This window comes from Rattus norvegicus, chromosome X, assembly GCF_036323735.1.
Source record: "Rattus norvegicus strain BN/NHsdMcwi chromosome X, GRCr8, whole genome shotgun sequence".
Classification (NCBI taxonomy): Eukaryota; Metazoa; Chordata; class Mammalia; order Rodentia; family Muridae; genus Rattus; species Rattus norvegicus.
The window spans coordinates 33,943,134-33,964,334 of NC_086039.1; the positions used below are offsets into that span (position 1 = coordinate 33,943,134).

The 21,201-nt window shown below is 39.3% G+C and overlaps 1 protein-coding gene across 3 annotated transcripts in view; it reads right to left on the bottom strand.

Moving 5' to 3' along the window:
• The window catches only part of Ace2 (angiotensin converting enzyme 2), a 47,394-nt gene that overhangs the window by 17,676 nt on the left and 8,517 nt on the right, over nucleotides 1-21,201 (bottom strand). For all 3 annotated transcript variants that reach the window (XM_039099655.2, XM_039099654.2, NM_001012006.2), the window contains 8 exons: nucleotides 16,771-16,929; nucleotides 13,679-13,772; nucleotides 12,302-12,445; nucleotides 10,981-11,093; nucleotides 9,402-9,507; nucleotides 8,605-8,702; nucleotides 4,903-5,072; nucleotides 2,130-2,356 (listed from right to left, as the gene is read on the bottom strand). In XM_039099655.2, coding sequence (XP_038955583.1) covers nucleotides 2,130-2,356; nucleotides 4,903-5,072; nucleotides 8,605-8,702; nucleotides 9,402-9,507; nucleotides 10,981-11,093; nucleotides 12,302-12,445; nucleotides 13,679-13,772; nucleotides 16,771-16,929 — 1,111 coding nt within the window. The remainder of the gene's footprint in view (nucleotides 1-2,129; nucleotides 2,357-4,902; nucleotides 5,073-8,604; nucleotides 8,703-9,401; nucleotides 9,508-10,980; nucleotides 11,094-12,301; nucleotides 12,446-13,678; nucleotides 13,773-16,770; nucleotides 16,930-21,201) is intronic.

Here is a 21,201-nt window from a genome sequence, read left to right on the forward strand (position 1 = left end):
TTTTTTTTAAATAGTGTTCTTTTGCACAATAGACTGGCTACATAAATGACGACAATGTCTCGTACATTTCAGAAAGATGTCTATCAGTGACAGAGTGCTTTCTTAACAAGTATGAGGCCCTCAATTCCTTCTCCAGCACTGAAAACTAAAGAAAATAAGCTAGAAGAAAGGACCCTTCAAAGTTTCACTCTTGGTCAATGATATTTGTAGAGGTAGATGAGTTTGCTGTAATATAAACAGTACATGGTTTATACATGTATCATAGCATCATGATACTCCATTAACATTGACTGGTGTGTGTGTGTGTGTGTGTGTGTGTGTGTGTGTGTTTGTGTGTGTGTGTGTGTGCCAAAATAAATTTAACCACACAAAAATCAAATGGACACCTCTAGAGTGTACCATCCACTGGATAATCAAAAGTACAGTGTACTTCAAAGGGATGCTTTTACAAGGTATGTATGTTCATTGGCTTAAAGAGGAAGTAGGGCTGCATCCAACACAACACAGAAGCTCAAATATGAATGCAGAGTTTATTATCTACTCTGTGTATCTAAGAAAAAATGCCTCACACATGGTAGATGCTCATTAAATTTGTTTAGAAAAATAAAGAGACAGGCACTGTGGCTCATGCCTAGAATCCCCAAACTCAAGAGGCTGTGGTAGAAAGACGGCTGTGAGTTCCAGGACATCCATGGCTACGGAGGAAGACCCTTGTCTTCAAACAACAAAACATACAAACTCCACAAGAGAGGGACAAGATGAAGGGAAAGAGGAGAAGAATGAAAGATTCTATTTGATCTAACATCATTTACAAATCAAAGCCAGAGGCAAGAAAAGAATTTTTCAAGCTAGTGCTTTCATTGTGTGACGTCATGAGAAATGTAACAATTTCATCATCTTTGCACATTCTCAAGGCAGATGTAAAAAAAAAACATAAAACAAATCATTGTCTGTTCATTGGCATGAAGGAATTATATTTTAAAATTACGAAGTAAGTAAGGTTACCATAAACTGCCTTTCCCATCAATGCTTTCTTCATCAAAAAGCATCACTACTGGTTTCTAAAATACTGTCTTGCTAATAGTGACTATTTCAGACATGATGATGAGTCTCTACTAGGCTGCTACCAGGCCTCTGTCAGATCACTAAGAGCAATAGATCAAGACAAAGAGAATTGTGCACATGAGGAAGGAACTTATGACCTTGACTTCACTAACGAAATGTTTCCTACAGGAGAATCAAGGCTTGGATCAAATGCTAAATAAATGCAGTGGGCTACAAACAAACAAAAAGACACAAAATGGGAGGGAGATTTGTTGGAAAGCAAATGGGTTTGGAGAGAGGAGACAGGAATAAGAAAGAAAATGATGGAGAATAAGAATGAAATGCATGCCATACATATACATATATACATATATACATACATATATATACATACATATATATGATAAATAAATAAAAATATTTATTTTCTAAAATAAATAAATTATAGAAGCTTTTTAAAAACTAGTAAAAAGAGGGGTGATAAATTCACAAAAGAAACAAAAGCCATGGCAACCTCACTGGATAATCTGGGCCTCTTGAAAAGTTGTACTGTTTCCTCAAATCCACCATCCCCCCCAAAAAAAAGATGGGCACTGGTGTTAAGAGATAGGATGGGTCTTCTGTTCACATTTCTTCTCTGTACAAATAGTTTCAGAATGACAGGTTTCTACTCTAACATTCTGGGAAAATTGTTTGTTTGTTTGTTTATTTGTTTTTAACCTAAAATGATAGCCAACTATTTAAAATTCAAAAATTGATTAGCTTCATGCCCTTTAACAAACCATCTAAGTTCTGTGGGTTATTTCCGCATCTTTCAAAAACCCACCAAGCTTCTGTTAGATCATTTGTAGGGCATTCCTTCAGTTATCTCACTTAATTCCTGTTTAAACCACAGTTGGCAGACTCCGATCCACACTTAAAATAAGAAAGAAAGAAAAGGAAAGGAAAGGTTTTTACCAGTAGCAAGTCCCATAAGCATTTTTTACTTAGGTAGCATAGAGTAAAATAAGCATTTTTCTATAGATGATATTAAATATATTTCTCCATATCAGATTACCGACAAAACAAGCCAAAGGAAAGCATACCATTGTCTTCTTGAAAATTGGATGGCAGAAGACCAATAGATTTCAAATGTTTGGGGGTAGCTGCAGAAAGTGACATGATTTCTCCAACGGCTTCATGGAACCCTTCATTGGCTCCGTTTCTTAGCAGGAAAGGTTGCTTGGCATATGCCATGTCATATTGGATGTGTCCCATCTCATGATGGGCTGTCAAGAAGTTGTCCATTGTGACCTTTGTGCACATCTTGATTCTGCATAGAAATGAACAAGATTAAAGCGAATCTTAATTTCCTTTTATCCCTCTAGAAGAGTTTTGTGAGGATAGGCTACACGAAGATTTATTCATCACTGAAGTTTTATTTTTTTGCCCCTTATGAACCATTCACTCAATATAAAGGGCTAAGTTCTGTTTTTGTGCTCTTACACTAACAGAATGTGATAGAGCTCTATGCTACATACTTCTGACATGAGTAGTGAGGAGGTGAATACAGACATGATCTTCTCTAAGGACTATGTACAGCCGGGATAAAGAAGGGGCTAGACATTTAGAATTGAATATCCAATGTACATCACAAAGGTAGACATGATGGCCCAAGAAGCAGGAGCAGGGTAGCAAGAAAGAAAGTCAAAGCCAAAGCCGGAGGAGGTTCAAGTACCTAAAATTTTGGAAAGACTGGGGGTACATAGAGAAAGTGCTATTAGAGACATCATAGAAGTCTAGAAGACCATGACCACCTGAAATGAGTCACCACAGTCAATGAGGAATGTTGTTTACGGACAAAAGGTAAATGTTGTCTGTGTACCACAGTGCTGTGACCCAGTGAAAACAGAACTTCCTTATGCAAACACGTGGTGGTCCTTCTCCACTTGACATGCACATGCTCACTTAGAAAGGAGTATTATATTTTCAAAGATTTCCAAATAGATTTCCCTAACGTTCTGTTTGTGTGACCCTCATATACTGATAAACACTCTTTAGAGACTCCCCACAGTTTAGAATAAGGTCAACCTCCATTATCCACACCAATGTGACCACAACTTACTTTCTCAATTTGTTTCTCTCTGTCCTTTTTTCCTAACAGCTATAAGAGTTGTTATATATCTACTCTCTATTTTATAGAAGATTCTGGACTAGGAAACACAAATATGCTCTCATTATTTCTCACAGATAAGCCTCACTGGAGGATTTGGACTGATCACCTACACTCTGCTGCCTGTTTTGGGGGATTCTGTTTGTCTGTTTTTAAGCTTAATTAGCACACAGCACCAGTCATTTGTTTACATATCATTTATGGCTTTTTAATGCTAAAGTACAGAGCTGCTTGATTGCAACAGAGGTTTTCAAAGCCTGCACTTTTTACTATCATTACAGGAAACGACTACTGGCCTCGACTCTTATAGGCATTTTGGAACCAGTTCTCAATCCCCAGGTAGATCTACTATCTGTCAGATGCCCAAGTGATAGCTATTAAAAATCAAAAGCTTGGATTTCATTGCTTTGGCCAAGTGGCGGTGCCTCGAGGAGGGGTTTTCTTTTCTTGTCTTAAAATACTTTGATTTTATTTTACGTACATTGGTGTTTTGCCTGCATGTGACTGTGTGGCTGTAGGATCCTCATGAATAGTAGTTACAAACAATTCTGAACTGCCATGTGGGTGCTGGGAATTGAACCTGTTATCTCTGAAAGAGCAGCTGGTGCTCTTAACCACTGATCCATCTCTCCAGTGCAAGGAGAGGTTTTCTTAATATTTTGGTGCAATCTACACCCAATGGCTGACTAACACAGGGTAGATATAAATGGCCAGCCCCTTCCCTCAAGGTACGACCAGTCCTGACTCAAATCAGGCTTCAGAGTGGTTCAAGAGATCAGGCTGGAGTCAAATCTCTATCACAGGGTGCATTCTTACCTGCTTTGCTTGTCCTGAGCTATTCACTCACTTGCCTTTGCCCGAGAGGGTCTCCTTTTACATAAAATTGCCAGTTCAAGCCAGGGAACAAACCCAAGATACAAACTTGCAACCTGGGTATTAGGGTTCTGATTTATAGATAAGGAAACTGAAACCCAAGATACTTTGCTCAAGGTTGCCTGATTGTTCAGTGACAAACCTAGGATTCCAAAGCCTATGATCATTCTGTCATGTCAGAGACTCACACTATCCTGCACATACTTTTTGTTGTTGTTGTTGTTCCAATCTAAACCTGCCAACGTCAGCACCCACACCAAGTCCTGTCTCTCTGCACCTAATCCCTCTGTTCTTCCAACTTGCTGTCCTCCCAGGAGTCTGTCCAACCGCTTCTTGCCATTCAAGCTCAATTCCTAAGCCACATACAAAGCTCCTGTCTGACCCTATCTCCTAGTCGAGGAGCTGTCCATTCCCTTCTCTCAATTCCTAATAGAGCATACTTGTGTCTCTCCTATGGCATGTACTGTTTTCTCCTTTTTCCCCCCAACTTGTTATTCATTTGTCCTGTCTCACCAAAGTGAGAGACAGTGTGTGAGTACTAGGTTCAATTGTCATAGTTCTCAGCACTAAACTTTTCCTAACAGAGAATTCACCAACCCTGTGACCATGAGACTCTAATGAACATACAAATTTTTAAGTAAGCTATGTTCTTTAAAAGTGCAGGTAGGGAACCATGGACCATCTTCTTCTCCAAAATGAGAGGAATGTACTCCTGTGGACTTCTGATCTTTGTTTGCAGATCCTTAAATCATATGCTCAAAGAAGCATAATGGATCCTTCATTCATTGTTTCTCATTCAGTACCTTCACTGTATGTAGTACAAGCCCAACTACCTGAAGTCTCCATGTCCCAGATCCCAAGCTGTGGGGTGGCAGACAACTTTCCGGTCATCTCCTGGCTCAGTCAGCATGGAGTTTGTCCAGAATCCCGGAGTCATTTGAGGAAGGCCAACAGAAACGAAGAACTTCTCTGCCTCTTTAAATATTCTTTCTGCATCCCAGCTCTGGGGGAGAAGAAAAGAATACTGAATCCCTGTACTATAACAGCGATTCTCCCTGCTGAACATATCCATTTACAACTTTTGAACAGAGAGGCGGTCTTTTGAATGTTTATCATCTATCTTCACAACACTGCTTCTAGGGAATTAATCTAGGAGATTATCAAAAATTATGTCAAAGAATTACATTGAATATGATCTTTGTATAATCAAAGAGGAAAAAGCCATCAAAATGATCAACCAAAGAGACTTTTGTAGAATGGAAATTGTGCAGACACATAAATTATATTCAAAGAAATTATGGGGTATAATAAAAGAATAAGTGAAGAAATAAGATATATAATCACTTAGTTGGTATTGATCGATCTTAATGAAGAAAAAAGACATAAAAATGTTAACAACAGACTGAATTATATGTAGGATTTTTGTCCTTATTCTTGAGGTTTCGGTGCTATGGACTTTTCTGTATAGTGATGTAAGGCAATACAAAAGCCTTACATATGTCATACAAACACTCTACCTCCAAGCTACATCCCTGATCATCTTTCTTTATATTCCAAAGACAAACAAGAAAATAGTGACCCAATTGCTAAAGACTATTCAACCCAAGCCAGCAGTTGTTGATTGGACTTCTTTAAGGGTCAAGACCCCATGCTAGACTCAATGGAAGAAATGAACTTATATAGCTGACTTGAAGGCATAGACCTTTGGAATAAAAAAAAGCTTAGTTGTGGCCTAGAATGCAAAGAGTATTTTAGCTTCACCATAGCATCTGAACTTTCAGAATGTTTTGAAACTATACAGAGATAGAAATAGGCATGTGTTGCCAGTAAATTCCTTTATAACCATGTTTTAGGAGACAATGAAGCCTGCCGAGGCAATGAAGCCCATATCAGACAAACAAAGCCATCATATTTATGATATCATGAATCATTTTTAGTAACAGAAGAATTCTTCTTGTCTTAAATATCAGTCATGTTTAGCGTTTCTCCTGTGTCGGTCATAGCAATAAGAAATTGAATATGATAGTAAATTCCATTATATTGTTACTATGACTGACTTTTCAAGACTTAATGTCAAAATATTGTTACTAATTAGTATGGCAGCCTTTTGATTTAAACTCATAGTTTACTGATACACAAGATACACAAGAACACAAAAGTAACACGTTTGGGGGGTATAATGTGTGTTGTCATATACATATACATTGTATGATGTTCAGATGAGGATACACATATCTTTTTTCTCATTTGTCCTTTGTGGAGAAAAAAATTCTTTCTTTCTTCAGAGTTATTGAAATACGCAGTATATCATCACTATCTGCGGTCACTCTGCTTTGCACCAGCGCATCTAAATGTTCCCATTGAAAGATAACTTAGTCCCCCTCCTTCCCCTCCTTCTTGCATGCTTCAGCCTCAGGCAGTTTCCCTTCTCATAGCTTCCATGAGATCAGCTCATGCACTCCCACATGTGAGTGAGATCACAGGTACTTGTCTTTGTGTGTCCACCTTATTTCACTTACTCTAACACCCTTCAGTTGCACCCATGCTGTTATGAATAACCGTTCATTCTTTTATGACTGAAAAGCATCCCACTATGTGCAGGTGTCATGCATTCTTGATTCATCCCCATACAAAGACGGAGTTTGTTTCCATTTCTAGGCTATTATGAATGGCATTCCCATAAATGTAGGAGTCTTGTTAGCACTTCAACATACTCATTTTATTTCCTTTGCATACACACCCATGGATGGGGTTGCTGGACTATATAGCGGTTGCATTTTTAATTTCGTGAGGAAGTGACTGTTTTCTCTCATGAATGTACTAAGTTGCATTCCCAAGTTAGTGTGGAAGGTTCTCTTTACTCTGTGTCCTCACCAGCACTCTGTGGGATTTTTGTCTTTTTTAAATTAGCCATTTTAACTGGACTGAGGTTGTCTCCCATTTGGTTTTCGCTTCCATTTTCATGATCATTGATGGCATTGAGCAATTTTATTGAACAACTAACCATTTATGTGCCTTCTTCAAAGAAATATCTATTGCTCGTATTTTAATCAGTTTAGATGGAGTTTTGCTGCTGTGCCCTTTATACATTGTAGACATTAAGTCTCATCACATATGCACATTTTAAACATTTTCTTATGTTCTGTATGTTGTTTTCTCTCCTGTGCAGGAGACTTTTACCTTCATGCAATCTGTTTGTCTATTTTAGTTTTGGATTACTGCATTTGGGGAGTTTTGCCCAAAAATTCCTTATCTATTCCAATGTCTGGGATGATTCCCGTTTCATAGTCTCAGGTCTTACAGCTACATCTTTTGTCCATGTTGAATTAATTTTTGGAACTGGTAAGAGGAAAAGGTCCTAGTTGGTTCTACATGTGGATATCCAATTTTCCCAGCACTGAGTAATTATTAAATAGACTCTCCTTGCTCTAATGTAGTGCCTCACATGTTGACATTTTAGCACCTTTGTTGAAAATCGGTTGGTTATGAATGCGTGGGCTTGCTTCTAGGCTTTCAATTCTGTTCCAATGGTCTGTGTATCTATTTTTAATGTTTCTTCTTCTTATCATGTTTTGAAGTCAGAGACTGTCACATCTCTTTGTTCCTTGTGGTCAAAATTGCTTTGGTTATTAAAGGCGGGAGCTTTCAATGTCATATAAGTCTCTAGGCTGTTTAATAAGGTATTGCTTAAGTTGAATGAACAAAACAGCACAGACTGGTAAGCATTGTCGACATATCTTGAAGAGTAAACAAATAAAAACAAAAGTAGGGGGGGAATCATTAGAGGAGTTAGTTACCCCAACTATCTTTGTGACTTCAGGTGCCTCATCCATCTAAGCCTTGTGTCTTATAGCATGGAGCTATCACGATACTAAGCCTAACACTTTCAGAGTTAACATTAAGGAAAGCAGCAACTATGTAGCCAGTTTGGAAGACAGCAAATGGAAGTGTGGTCACTCACTATAATCAGAAATGTAGAATTTAATTAAATTTAAAAAATATCTAAGACTGCAATTGATTTCATTGATGGAAGGAAGCACAGTTTAAACAATTATATCAAGATGGTAAAAAGGGTTTAATATTAATAGTAACAAAATTAATATTAATAAAATTAAAGCAACATTTAATAATATTTCAAGGACAGTGATTTTTAATATCTAAAATAAGATGTTTCTGTTCATCACTATCCATAGAGATTCCACACTGATTACTTAGTAACAATGACTTTGAAAAATGTGATGGCAACCATTTGAAAAATGTGATGGCAACCAATTGATAAATCCATGTCTTATTGCTTATAGGGGAAAAAAGGTCATCTCTATTTCAAATGCCTCTCAACAAAGCAGAGTTTCTGTTAAGGTACTTGAGATCATTGATATTATAAACTACTTTTCATGAAAAATACGTAAGAAACTAAGTTGAAATTAGCTTGGAGTTTTATCAACAGAATTTCACACAGAAGATCAGAACAGAAAGATGCAGAAATGAAAACTGCAGTTGAAACATCTTATTGTTTTTAGGCTCCTTTGTCCTACCTGATTCACCATTGCATCAGTAACATCTATGTTTGGTTTCTGAAGAAAGGGAGTAGTCAAAGGGTACAGATTTGTCCAAAACCTACCCCACATATCACCTGTTTACAAAGAGAATATATTAATATTTGGATAAAGCAATGAAAACACAGATCCAGTCTTTCATAGCATATGAGGTTGGCTGGGCAAAGCAGCCACTCAGTATTTATAATCAGTCTAAATTCTGCATTGCCTTTTCACACTACTCTCGCTTCTCTTTGGTCCTTCTCTTATGTTAACTTTGCAGATAAGCACTTTTACCCACCACACCATTTTGCTAACATTGGTGGAATAAAGATTTTTTTTAAAAAACCTTAATTTTTAAAGGATTCAATTTAATAGAAGTAAATGTGAAGTTCTAAAATTAAACTTATAAGCATTCACCACAAAAGTGAAGCCCATCCAGTACATACTGTCCTTCTCAGTGTCCCACTGAGCTGTTTCCCTTCGACCACATAATACCAAAATCCCAGGCTTAGTCAACCAACTTGAATAAATACATTTTAAGCTAGAATCCTTTCTCTAGGTCTCTTCACAGAGAATAGGTTTTAGAGACTACATTCATTTTAAATAGAATAGATAAGATAATGATTTTAAATGGACTTTCTGCTGAAAATGTGCTTTTAAAAATATTTCTGTAATGATAGTAATGTTATTTTCAAACATTCTCAAATGCTTTAGATTGAGCCTCGCTTCAAAAGACAGCTTTAGTCATGGAAATAAAACAACAAAGATCACAAAGAACTCCTACAATTCCTTACCAAGCAAATGAGCAGGGAGGCATCCAGTAGGGCTGATGTAAGAAGGGTACACTTCCATCAACTTCGTTCTCACATAGGCATGAAGTTGCTCATACAACGGTTTGATCTGAAAAGCCCAGGAAAAAAGTTTTAGAGCAAGAATACTTCAGCCTCCAATACGCAATTCTAGAAATAAGAACGTTTTCGTACGGGCCAGTTTCTTCTCCTCTCGAATATTCTGGACAGTTTGGGAGCATTCCTTCTTCACGGATATTGACTCTGACTAGCCCCACTGCATAAATCAATAGGCGCACTCGGAGGAATGCAAGGCCCCAGAGGAAAACTGATGCCAAAAAATAAGTCATTCTGGGATGTTACTGACTTCTTTTGTCATAGGACTCTTTCTAGTAATCTAGTAAGAAAGAGAGAAAAAAGAAAGAAAGAAAGAAAGAAAGAGAGAGAGAGAGAGAGAGAGAGAAAGAAAGAAAGAAAGAAAGAAAGAAAGAAAGAAGGAAGGAAGGAAGGAAAGGAAAGGAAGGAGGGAGAAAAGGAGGGAAGGAAGGAAGGAATAAAGGGGAGAGGCAGAAACAAACAAATGCACTTCCATTGTCAAAGTGAAATGATGAAACCATAGTCTTAATAATTGTGAGGAAGGAAGAAAGCCATGGTCTTTCTGCTAAGAAAGCAAGACGAGGCTGACTGCTCACGATCTGAATCTTTTCTTTTTATAGTCTCCCTATTGGTAATTACGAGTCAGTGAGCAAAAGAGGAAAGCTTCGCACTTCTGATTGTCTGAGGGAACTCTACAGATTATCTCAAAAATATTCTCCACAAGCTGAGGATGTGGCTCAGTTAGCAGAGCACTTGCCAAGCATGCACCAAAGCTGAGTTTGATCCCTAGCCCTGTATAAATCAGGTACAGTGTTGCACACCTGTAATCCCAAAGGAGGTAAAGACAGAAGGGGTCAGGAGTTCAAGGTCATGCTTAGCTTCATAGCAACTTAGAGGCTAGCCTGAGTTGCATAAAACCCTGTCTCCAAAAAAAAAAAAAAAAGAAAAGAAAAGAAAAGAAAGAAAGAAAGAAGAGAAAAGGAAAGAAAAAGAAAAGAAAAGAGAGAGAGAGAGAGACAGAGAGAGAGAGAGACAGAGAGAGAGAGGCTTACAAACACTAATATACTATATAGAGTTCTGTGAGAACTGGGAATGGCCAACTTGCATATTTAAAACAATAGCCCTCACTGGGCATGGTCCTTTGATCCCAGCATCTGGGAGGCAGAAGCAGACAGATCTCTGAGTTCGAAGTCAGCCCAGTCTACACAGTGAGTTCCAGGACAGCAGGACTATGTATGGAAAAATCTGTCTCTTTTGAAAAGCTACTTTTGTTGCTGGTGTTTAGTTGATGTCCCTGAGAAGCCTGCACTTTTCTAAGGGGGAGGTGGATCTGGGGGAGAAGGGAGATGTGGGGGAAACTGGGACAGAGGAGGGAGGGGAAACTGCAGTTGGGATGTAAGATATGATAGAATTAAAACAGAAAAGAAAAAGAAGTCTTCGGCCATTGCGATTATGGCCCCTGTTTATTGCCCTGCAGCCTCTCTATTACCTCTTTGAAGGTATTTTCTACGTCTTCGATCAACTGGTTTCGGTTGTAGTTGTAACCTTCTACTCCCTCTGCTTCATAATCCCCTCGCCAATAATCCCCATAGTCTTCATAATCTGTTTTTAAGGGAAAAATAAACGAGGGAATACAGTTTATACAAATTAATCTTAATGGAAATATTTTTTAAAATGGCCTTAAGGATTTTTGTTGCCCTTCTACCTGTCAACTCAAAAGAATGCAAATGAAAGGCAAGACTTGCTAATTCTGTTAAGCCATTGCTCTTCATCATCTTCCTCAGGAGTTCAAAGAAATTATGTAGCTGAATAAGCACAGAAACCATGGTGTACTGCAACAAGGGTAAAGCCCTTTGTGCTGATTGACAGCCTGTGCTATTTAAATATATTCTCTATTAATTCTTGAAACTTTTACACAATGTATTTTTATCATATCCACACCCCTGCTCCTTTCCCTAAGTCCTCCCAGATCAGAAGGTTGGGTAGCGGGGCTGGAGAGATGGCTCAGCGGTTAAGAGCACTGACTGTTCTTCCGGAGGTCCTGAGTTCAAATCCCAGCAACCACATGGTGGCTCACAACCATCTGTAAAAGAGATCCGATGCCCTCTTCTGGTGTGTCTGAAGACAGCTACAGTGTACTCATGTATCATAAATAAATACATTTAAAAAAAAAAAAGAAGGTTGGGTAGAAATACATTTTAAGAGTCAGAGTTAGGGAGGGTCATGATTTCTGGACATTCTCGACATAAGATTGCTGTACTTGTGAACCTACAACAGCTGTAGCTCTCTGCATGAGACCTGCACAGCCTGCGGTTTTTCAGATATTACGTGTTACCTATGTAGCATAAAGCTTATTATAGGGAAGTACATCAATGTCTCACAGAGTTACCCTTTTTTGCCTTATGACAAGAGCCATGATAATGCGCACATTTGGGGAAAATCCTGAATACAGTAGGGTATTTTTCACAGTAGTCCTCATATTGTACATGTGATCTTTAATCTTGTCCATCCTGTTAAGTGTAAAGCTCCCCTTTTCCCCAAAATGGCAGTGTTGGTGACATTGTCCTAAACACAAGCCAGGTACACAGGATTGTTACCCTAACCCTAACCCTAACCCTAACCCTAACCCTAACCCTAACCCTAACCCTAATCCTAACCCTAACCCTGACCCTAACCCTAACCCATCATTAAGCAAATGATGTTAGTTTAGGGGAATCCAAATAGTACAGGTGCAAGCTTGGTCATAAATGAGAACTAGTCCCATAACCACCCCCATGGAGAGCATCAGAACCTAGAGAGAGCAGACTTACTGTTTGCTCTTGCCATCTCATTTTTCAGGACCACATACTCTTCATATAACGGCCTCAGCTGCTTGCCGACCTCAGCCCTCCAGCCCTCCCAAGCCCAGAGCCTACGATTGTAGTCTGTGCTTGTTGCCATTATTTCGTCCAATCCTGTTGTTCCAAAGGAAAATAAACACAAAGGTGAAACATTTGTATCGACCATACAAATAATCTGTATTTACAATTATATGAACTTTAAAGAACTCAAAGGTTGGCAGGCATCCTTGTCATTTACCAACATGTCACGGTTAGTATCCTTGGACTTATAAGGTCCACATACGTCTGCAAAGGGGGAGAAAGCACTGAAGCAATTTAGTTACAGGCTTAATCAATTACTTGAATGTAATAAGATTTACAGTGTGTGAGCTTTTCTTTTTTTCAGTTAGAAGGATATCTATGGAAGACTGTAGATAGGGCTCAGGGAATAAAGAGTGCTTGCTCATAAACACAAGGACCTGAGTCTAAACTCCCAGAAGCCATGTAAAAGAGGAGACTGAGGAGGGCTTAAAGGGAGGAAAGAGAAAGGAGAAATGTAAGTTATAGTCTCAAAAACAAATCAGGTTGGGTATGGCCATGCATGCAACTGTCACCCCCTGCTGTGAGGACAAATACAGCAGGATTGTTGGGGTTCATTGGCTGCCAGGTTAACTCCAAGTCAGTGAGAGACTTGTCTAAAGGGAATAAAGGCAGAAAGTGATGGAGCGGGGCACCTTCCTTTGTCTTCCTACATGGGCATACATACTTGCACATACACATGTACATATACCACACACACACACACACACACACACACACACACACACACACACAGTGAAAAATAAGTACAGATCTTTCAGAAGGAGAACCTGTGAGCTGCAACACTTTGGAACAGTACCACTGTGTTGTTGTCAAAGGTCTGTCTCAGGCTGAGGAAATGGCTCAGTCCAGAAAGTGCTTGTCGTACAAGCATGAGGACCTGAGTTCAGTTTTCAGATCTCACACTCAAAATCAGGCGTGGTGGTATTCACTTCTAATTCCAGCCCTGAGGAAACAGCCTTGAAAATCCCTTGGGCTTGCTGACCAGCAATAATATCTACTTGGTGAGTTTCCATCTAGGAGTGACACTGCCTCAAAGAAAACTGTTAATGGTTTCTGAAGAGGGAGGAATTGCGGTTGTCCTCTGACTTCTGTATCCATGTGCACTTGCACAAACATGTGTATCTGCACATACATGAGCATGTATGTAGATACACACAAACATGCACATATATCACACATTTAAAAAGTCTATCCAATTCTTACAATTTGGAAGAAAATATAATTTTTATAACTCCTAGTGAAAACAATACCTTACTGAAAACCTACCTGGTTCAAGTAAAAAACATTCTTGTGGATTCATTGAGTTGCAAACTTTTCCAGTACTGTAAATGGTGCTCATGGTGTTTAGAATTGTGTTCAACTGCAAATCAAACATAATGAATATGGGTAAGCATGTAAAATGTACCACAACAGGTAGTGGCATAAAGATATCCTTTTAGTTATGGAATTTTTTTAAAAGTAATTTATTTAATTTTAATTTCACGAGCATTGGTGTAGGGGTATCAGATCCTCTGGAACTAGAATTACACACAGTTGCGAGCTGCCATGTGTTGGGGATTGAACCCGGGGCCTCTGGAAGAGCAGTCAGTGCTCTTAACCACTGAGCCATCTCTTCAGCTCCATGGAATATTTTTTAGTCTTGTTTTCCTTTTACCTAAAATAAATTCTTTTCTTATACAATATATACTGATTATAGTTTCCCCTTCTACTTTTCCAAGTTCTTCCCCACCTCCCCTCCCCACTGGAATCATGCCCTTTTGTGTCTCTCATTAGAAAAAGAGCAGGCTTCTTAGAAATAACAGCCAAGCAAGACAAACTAAGAGATAGTAATAGGAAGCAAAATCTCTCATACTGAAGTTGAACGTGGCAATCCAACAGGAGGGAAAGAGTCCCGACACCAGGCACAAGAGTCAGAGAGCCATTGATTTTCATAGTCAGGGTTCTCATAAAAACAGTAAGCTAAAATATGACCCATGTAGGCCCTACGCTTGCTGCTTCATTCTCTATGAACTCGTATAGTCATGGAATTTTTAAATCCCTCAAAATATAGCAATTCATATCTTCTTTGCCAAGTATGTTCCTATGCATAATTGTCTCTGCTGTCAACTATCCCAGAATCTTGAGGGCTTGTAATAAATACATATAGATTAACATATAAATAAATATGTCTGCCCAAAGTCCCAGGGTCATTTCTCATATAGGCACAGAGATCGCACTTCTGTTTTATTTATAATTTACGAAGCTGCTACTATGTTCTACAGCCTGATAACTTTGAAATAAACAAACCTCTAATCTTCAAAGACCCCACTGTCATGAAATAATAAGGCAGCCACGAAATAGATCTCAACATAAAGGAGTGACGGGTACTAGTAACTGTCATCAATGCATGATGTAGCAGGACTAGCTATGGAGAGTGGGAGGGTAGACGAAGGGGCACTTATAACCTGGAATTTTAGAAATGGCTTCAGAAAGAAAGTGCTGTTAGAGCTCCATGTTCCAGAAGTAGAAATTGGTAAGGTAAAGGGAAGGAAAAGGTGGACCCTAAGAACGGACAAAGGTGTGAAAGGGAAGCCATTTTTATTTTTATTTATTTTTGGATATTTTTTATTTACATTTCAAATGCTATCCCCTTTCCCGGTTTCCACTGAAATGACTAAAACTCCAGCGACCGTGCTCACTGAAGGAATGGAGGCCATGATAACAGAGAGATAAGTGGGCTCCAGATCACAAGCGGCAATCCATGCCACCATAAAGAATCTAAACTTTACCCTGTAGGTAAAGGGAGTGAAGATAACCTGGTACAGCCAAGCTGTTCAAGGATATCAGTAGGTACAGCTCAGCAAAAGGTTTATTTCGACTCCAAGATAAATACAGGGGTGAAAAGAGTAAGTGTCTGGACACCGTTTTTGGAAAACTCAATAGAAACCAATAAACTTACCCACATGTCCATCTGTGATGGTTTGGAAACATAAGAAGGATAGAAAAGGAGGAAGGCACAGAGAGAGAAAGGCTGGTTCTTTCATACAAATCATTTAAATGCTCGATTTCTACTAACACCCTCATGTAATTATTTATTATTATCATCATCATTATTATTATCATTATTTCACCCTGTAGCATCTTATGTTTAGAAAACATAAGATAAATCCCATGCATAAAACTTCCACAAGATCTCATATGCTAATCCAATACATCTACCTTGGCACAAAATCTTTCATGGTCTCTTTCTCTACCTGCTATTCAATCTCCCCTCTTTCCTCTCCAGGCACCCTGAACTCCCTTCTGTTCTTAAACAAATTAAGCTTTCACTTGCATTTAAGTGGTTTTCAATCACAGTTACACATTAGAATTATTTGGAGAATTTTTTTAAAACTAGGATGTCCAGGATTTCTCATGGAGTCCTCGTTTAAAAAAAAAAAACAAACAACAAACGAAGAAATATGGACAAGATAAGGTAGATTAATAACTTAGTGGAATAATTAAATCCAAGGAATGTACAGTAATAAAATATCAACTTGTAGAAACAAACACCATATGGCTTTATCTGTGTTCTTATCATGTGCTCTTATTTTTATAAATGTAGATTGAGACATATAGAGTTCCAGAGGCTGAGCAACTGAGAAAGAAAACTTTGATGTGAAAGAGCTGAATGTTTTAGATAAAAATATTTCAAAAGGCTATATCAGGGATGTGCTGTGTGCTTTTATAAAGACTTGTTGGAAGACAGCCACATCCATTCATCTATGTATTATCTATGGCTGACTTCCTGCTCTGATGGCAGACCTGCCTTGTTGTGACACAGACAATATGGCCTGCAAAACCTAAGATATTTATTTTATGTCTCTTTTCAGCTCTCTTTCAACTTTGCTGGCCCCTGGACTGGGGGGCATGGGATGAGAGATGGTGTTTTAACAGGATAAATATAAGAATTCTTAAAATTATCTCAGCATAGGAAGTTTTTTTAAGTGTCATTTTACAGCTGTGTTGGCACAATAACCTTGGGGACTTCATTAACAGTGAGGTTAATATGAACTAACCATGGGATTTAGCAATAAGAACGAACAAAAGTGAAAATTGCTCCAGCACACATACTCCTAGCCTGCTTCAGTCAGTACTGACCATGGTGTAGCAAATGTCATATTCCTGCTCACTTTTGTGCAGATCAGAACCCAAGTGTCTTCTTTCACCCTCAAAATGATTCCAATTTGAATTATAAATTTTATAGTCACTCTACCTAGGCCCAGAGCTGGTATTACTAACTTTGCAAAGAAAGGAGTCATCCACATGGACTATAAATGTGTATTCCCTCTCAAACATTTCAACCCTTGAGATCAGGACCAAAATGTTTACAAACATACCTGTTTGTTCTTGTCTGGTGACAGCGCTGAAGACCCGCTCTGCTGAAGGGCCTTCAGTTGACGCTTGATGGTCGCATTCTGAATTTCTTGTAGTGAGAAATTTTGGGCGATCTTGGACTGTTCTTCATAAAAGGCAGACCATTTGGCCGCAGCCTCGTTCTGAAAAATAAATAAAATAAATTGAAGCTGGACAGAAGATATAGTCCAAAGAACATCTGGTGAAACATCTACTACTTCCTGCATGGCTTAGTCCTTTACTGTGCTGAGGGTCAAGGTTTAGGTTAAAAGTAACCAGGCCACTCTTGGGCCACTTTCTTTCTGGCCCAGTGCCTAGTTTTCCCAAGGGTCCTGTCCCAAGAACTGGAAGTAAATTCTCACAGATAATTCACACTGTGAGGCCCTGGAACTTATGGCCTCAGTGCTGTGACGTGGGTAAGTTGGCTAAAGATTCAGGGATGAGTGGTCTAAAAGGAGAACCTTGCAGATCTGAGTCGACAGACACAATGGGAATACAGTCCCTTGTGACCCCCGGAACCATGAGAAATGAGAAGCCGATCAAGCAAAGCTCCTGGGTGCCATGGTTTAGGGCAAGAATTTTGACCATAAATTGTTATCTCTAAGGAAGGCTTCCTGGGACCAGGTCACTTGGTAGAGTGATGATTTCCAGACAGCAACAACAGAAGTTGACAAACAGGTGAAGATGCTGGGATACGCCTGCCTCCCTGCAGCCCCATATTGATAATATGTAGAAAGGTAGACTTCTCCTGACTTTTCTAGAACAGACTTCTCTCAACACACAAGTTCACTTCCACTTCTCAAAGTATAAAAGGAACGACTGTCTTGTACATCGCATTGTTTGGGGGCCAAGCAGCAGAGGTGGCATGTGAGCTCCAGTCCTGGAGTCAGACACTTCTGGCTAGTTGTGTGACTTGAACACCCAATCTCTCCTAGCTGTGCTTACAAGATTAAAGGATACTAACACTGTGACTTGGGACTAAAGAATTCTTGTGAGGATTAGGACAAGAAACAGACAGGAAATGCTCAACAGCAGGCCTGACACATTGTAAGCATTCAATAGATGCTCTTTATTTGTGTAGAGAGAACGAATGTTTGTTATTAAGTTGCTCAGAATTGTATCAAAGGAGTAGGATACATGTCTGAAATCTTTCTCAATGCAACACAAATATATAATAACTTAGGTACCACAAATGAGTCAATAAGTTACCATACTAAGAAAGTAAAAAATCCAAGGGGGTTCCAAATGTGTTCAAGTGTTCACAGAGGAGATGAGACTTAAGTAATCCTGAACTAGCTTGGAGTTAGGATGACTGTAGATTGCTTTGAAAAACAATTTGCCTCCTTTGGACTTTAAACAACCCCATGTGATGGAAAATCACTGTCACCCATTTTATGTATTAATCAAGGGACTTGAGAAGGTAGTGGAGCTGGTAGTCAATCCAGCACTCTCTATCCTAGAACAGATAGATGCTGTGATGGTTGCACGATGCAAGGTCAAAGCCCTGTGTGATATCCTCTCCAATTACATGGGACAAAAGTAGCCAGACTGTCATTTTTATCTTGTTAGCAGGCTCTCTCTTTTGTGAACTAGAATGCAGCAAGATACCAAGTTATGAACTATCCCATGGATAGGGCTGCATGGCAAGAAACCAAGGCTAACCACCAACTAATATGATGCAACAAACCAAGAACCAAAGGTCAGCAGTATGCAAAGATCTCAATGTTAACCCTGGCCATATCTGACTGAGCAGTGCAATTGGCTCCATTACTAGTCAGGCCTCAGATGAGAACACAGCTTCAGCTAGCACCTCAAAGCATCCTGATGAGACCTAGAAACAAAAGGAGCATGCTTGGATCCCTGGCCCACAGAAACAGTGGAACAAATGTGTATAGACTGTGTGTGTGTGTGTGTGTGTGTGTGTGTTACACATTATGAGATTTAAAAATTACTGTACCGTGATTTGCATTTTACCCCCTGAATAATGCTCTCCCCCCAAGCTATTCTTTTGCATTTATTTTACAGTTTATTCCAAATCCTCAAGGCTCCCAAGCCTAAGTAAAATAGCCTAGCTATTACACAGAGATTCAAAGCCGGTTCATATACACCCAGTTCATATAGGCCCAGAGAGTGGCTGATGGCTCCATGTAAATTGTGGACCTGACTGATTTATGAAGTAAAAGATAGCAGCTTACACAGCTCCTTATCTTAAAGGAGCAAACTCAGATGAAGTAAGTAGCTTTTCCCACTTCCTTTGTGTAAAGGCAAACCAGAAGCAACGAAAACAGCCAACTTTTCCACAGCCACCCATAGAGGTTTGGGGACAAGACACATAATTTTTAGGACAACCAGGAAGACGTCCACTCTCTGACATCTATCTATAACTGTAGAGAATACTGTATGTCTATCCCATGGCCAACCTTCCTGGCCAATCCAAGGAGTGCAAGTATGAACTAATAAATTCTACTTTTAAATGTTCAAAAACAAAATTCTAACTATGCGTGTAAAATACATCCAATAATTTCTTTATGTTCTTAAATGTGTTCATGAGAGCTTTGTCTTAGACTTTAGGTCTAGTAGCCCCTATCCAAATTGTGTGTGTGTGTAAACTAGAAAGATGATCGTGACAGAGGAAAAACCATTTTTTTTCTTTTTTCTTTTTTTTTCAGAGCTGGGGACAGAACCCAGGGCCTTGCACTTGCTAGGCAAGCGCTCTACCACTGAGCTAAATCCCCAACCCTGGAAAAACCATTTTAAGGGAGGAGAAAAAGAGAGAGGTTACGACATGAAGGCAGAAGGCTGCCCTCTAGGGGCGGGGAGGATGGGGGTAAGACAGACACCAGCAAGAAGGAACAGGAGAACGGGGAAGAGAGTGGGTGCTGACTGTGAGCAAAGTACACGTGAAAACACCACCATGAACCTCCTGACTTTGCATGGTCTCATTTTAAAAATTAAAAGATAGTGAAGAAAACACACTATATTGTAGAGTGATGAAAAACAAATCTAGTTATCCATGCCATTAATATAATTATATAGAATTACAGCTATATAAACTTCTTATTTCCTAGGCAACTCTTTATGACCTATATTTATTTCTTTTCAAAACTGTAAATCGGGGCTTCTTCCTTTAATCAGGGCTGATAAATTATAGCCCTTGGGCCAAGCTCAGATATCACCCGCTCTTTCTTAAATACGGTTTTATTGGTCAGCCACACATCCATTTATACCACACTGTTTATGGCTGTGTGCGCCACACAACTGCAGGGCTCGGTGGTTCTGAAGGAACCATAAGACCTTCAAAGACAAGACCAAGTGCTCAACACTTAACTAAAAAGATTGTTGATCCCTGCCTTTGATGGCTATCGTACTTTTTAAGGCCCGTGAAGTATTTATATGCTAAAATATGCAACCATTCCATTGAATACACATTGCCACATGAATGAGTGACATTTCTTCATGTGATAGTTTGCTTGAGATATAAAGTGCTGGCATTTTATTGTCTCTTTTTCTGGAGCTCATCGTCCCCCAAAAGAAGCGAAACCATCTGCAACCTCCTGGCCCTAAACCTGTGGCGAATCTCTGAAGACAAAAAAAAGGAAAAGCTGAGAGAACCCGAGCATCCATCAGATGCTGCTACAACCTCTGAGGCACAGCTCTACCGTCAAGCTGCATACGCTGCTCTGGTTTCCCCGATACGGCCCTCAAGGCTACATGATGCTCAGAGGACAAAGCCGCCTTGGTCACTTTTTCAACATATTCAGAGATTTGCAAATGAAACAGAAGTGCATTCTATTCAACGGAGTACGTAACCCAAGTTATATGAGTCCTGTCCACTCCATCCTAGAACTCCAAAACCTGTCTACATTTTGCATGAGAGGGTTGACATTTTAAGCTCTTAAACTTCTGAAAGCATTTTTTATTTTTTCCTGTCTCTTAGCATCTGGGAAGAAAACTACTCAGCCCTGAGTTCTGGTATCCTTGTATCATGGAGATGTTCCTCTACTCATGTGCTCAGATAAGGGTGAGCTACGCATGTGCTGAAGTATGGTATGGAACCATTAGAGACAGGGATTAAATCGACATCCTCTCCTTGAATGGAGATTATCAGTTTATTTAGCATCACAAGCCCTGAGTTCCCCTGGGGCAGGAATAGGAAAGGGTAATGGGTTTGCCCAGAGATGCTGAAGGACCCAGCAAAATACTGAAGGGCCTCAGAGATCACCAAGAGAATAAGCACTGGTTTCCTACTGTCTCTAAACAACTTGTGATTTTTAAAAAAAATAGTTGTAAGTCAATCTTCCAAATGCTGTTCAGGGACATGGACAAGAGTAAAGGGGTGGTTGCCATAGTTATTGCTAAATACTTGGATCCTCTTGCTCTCTCTAGAATTAAAATGATCCAGAGACACTCTACAC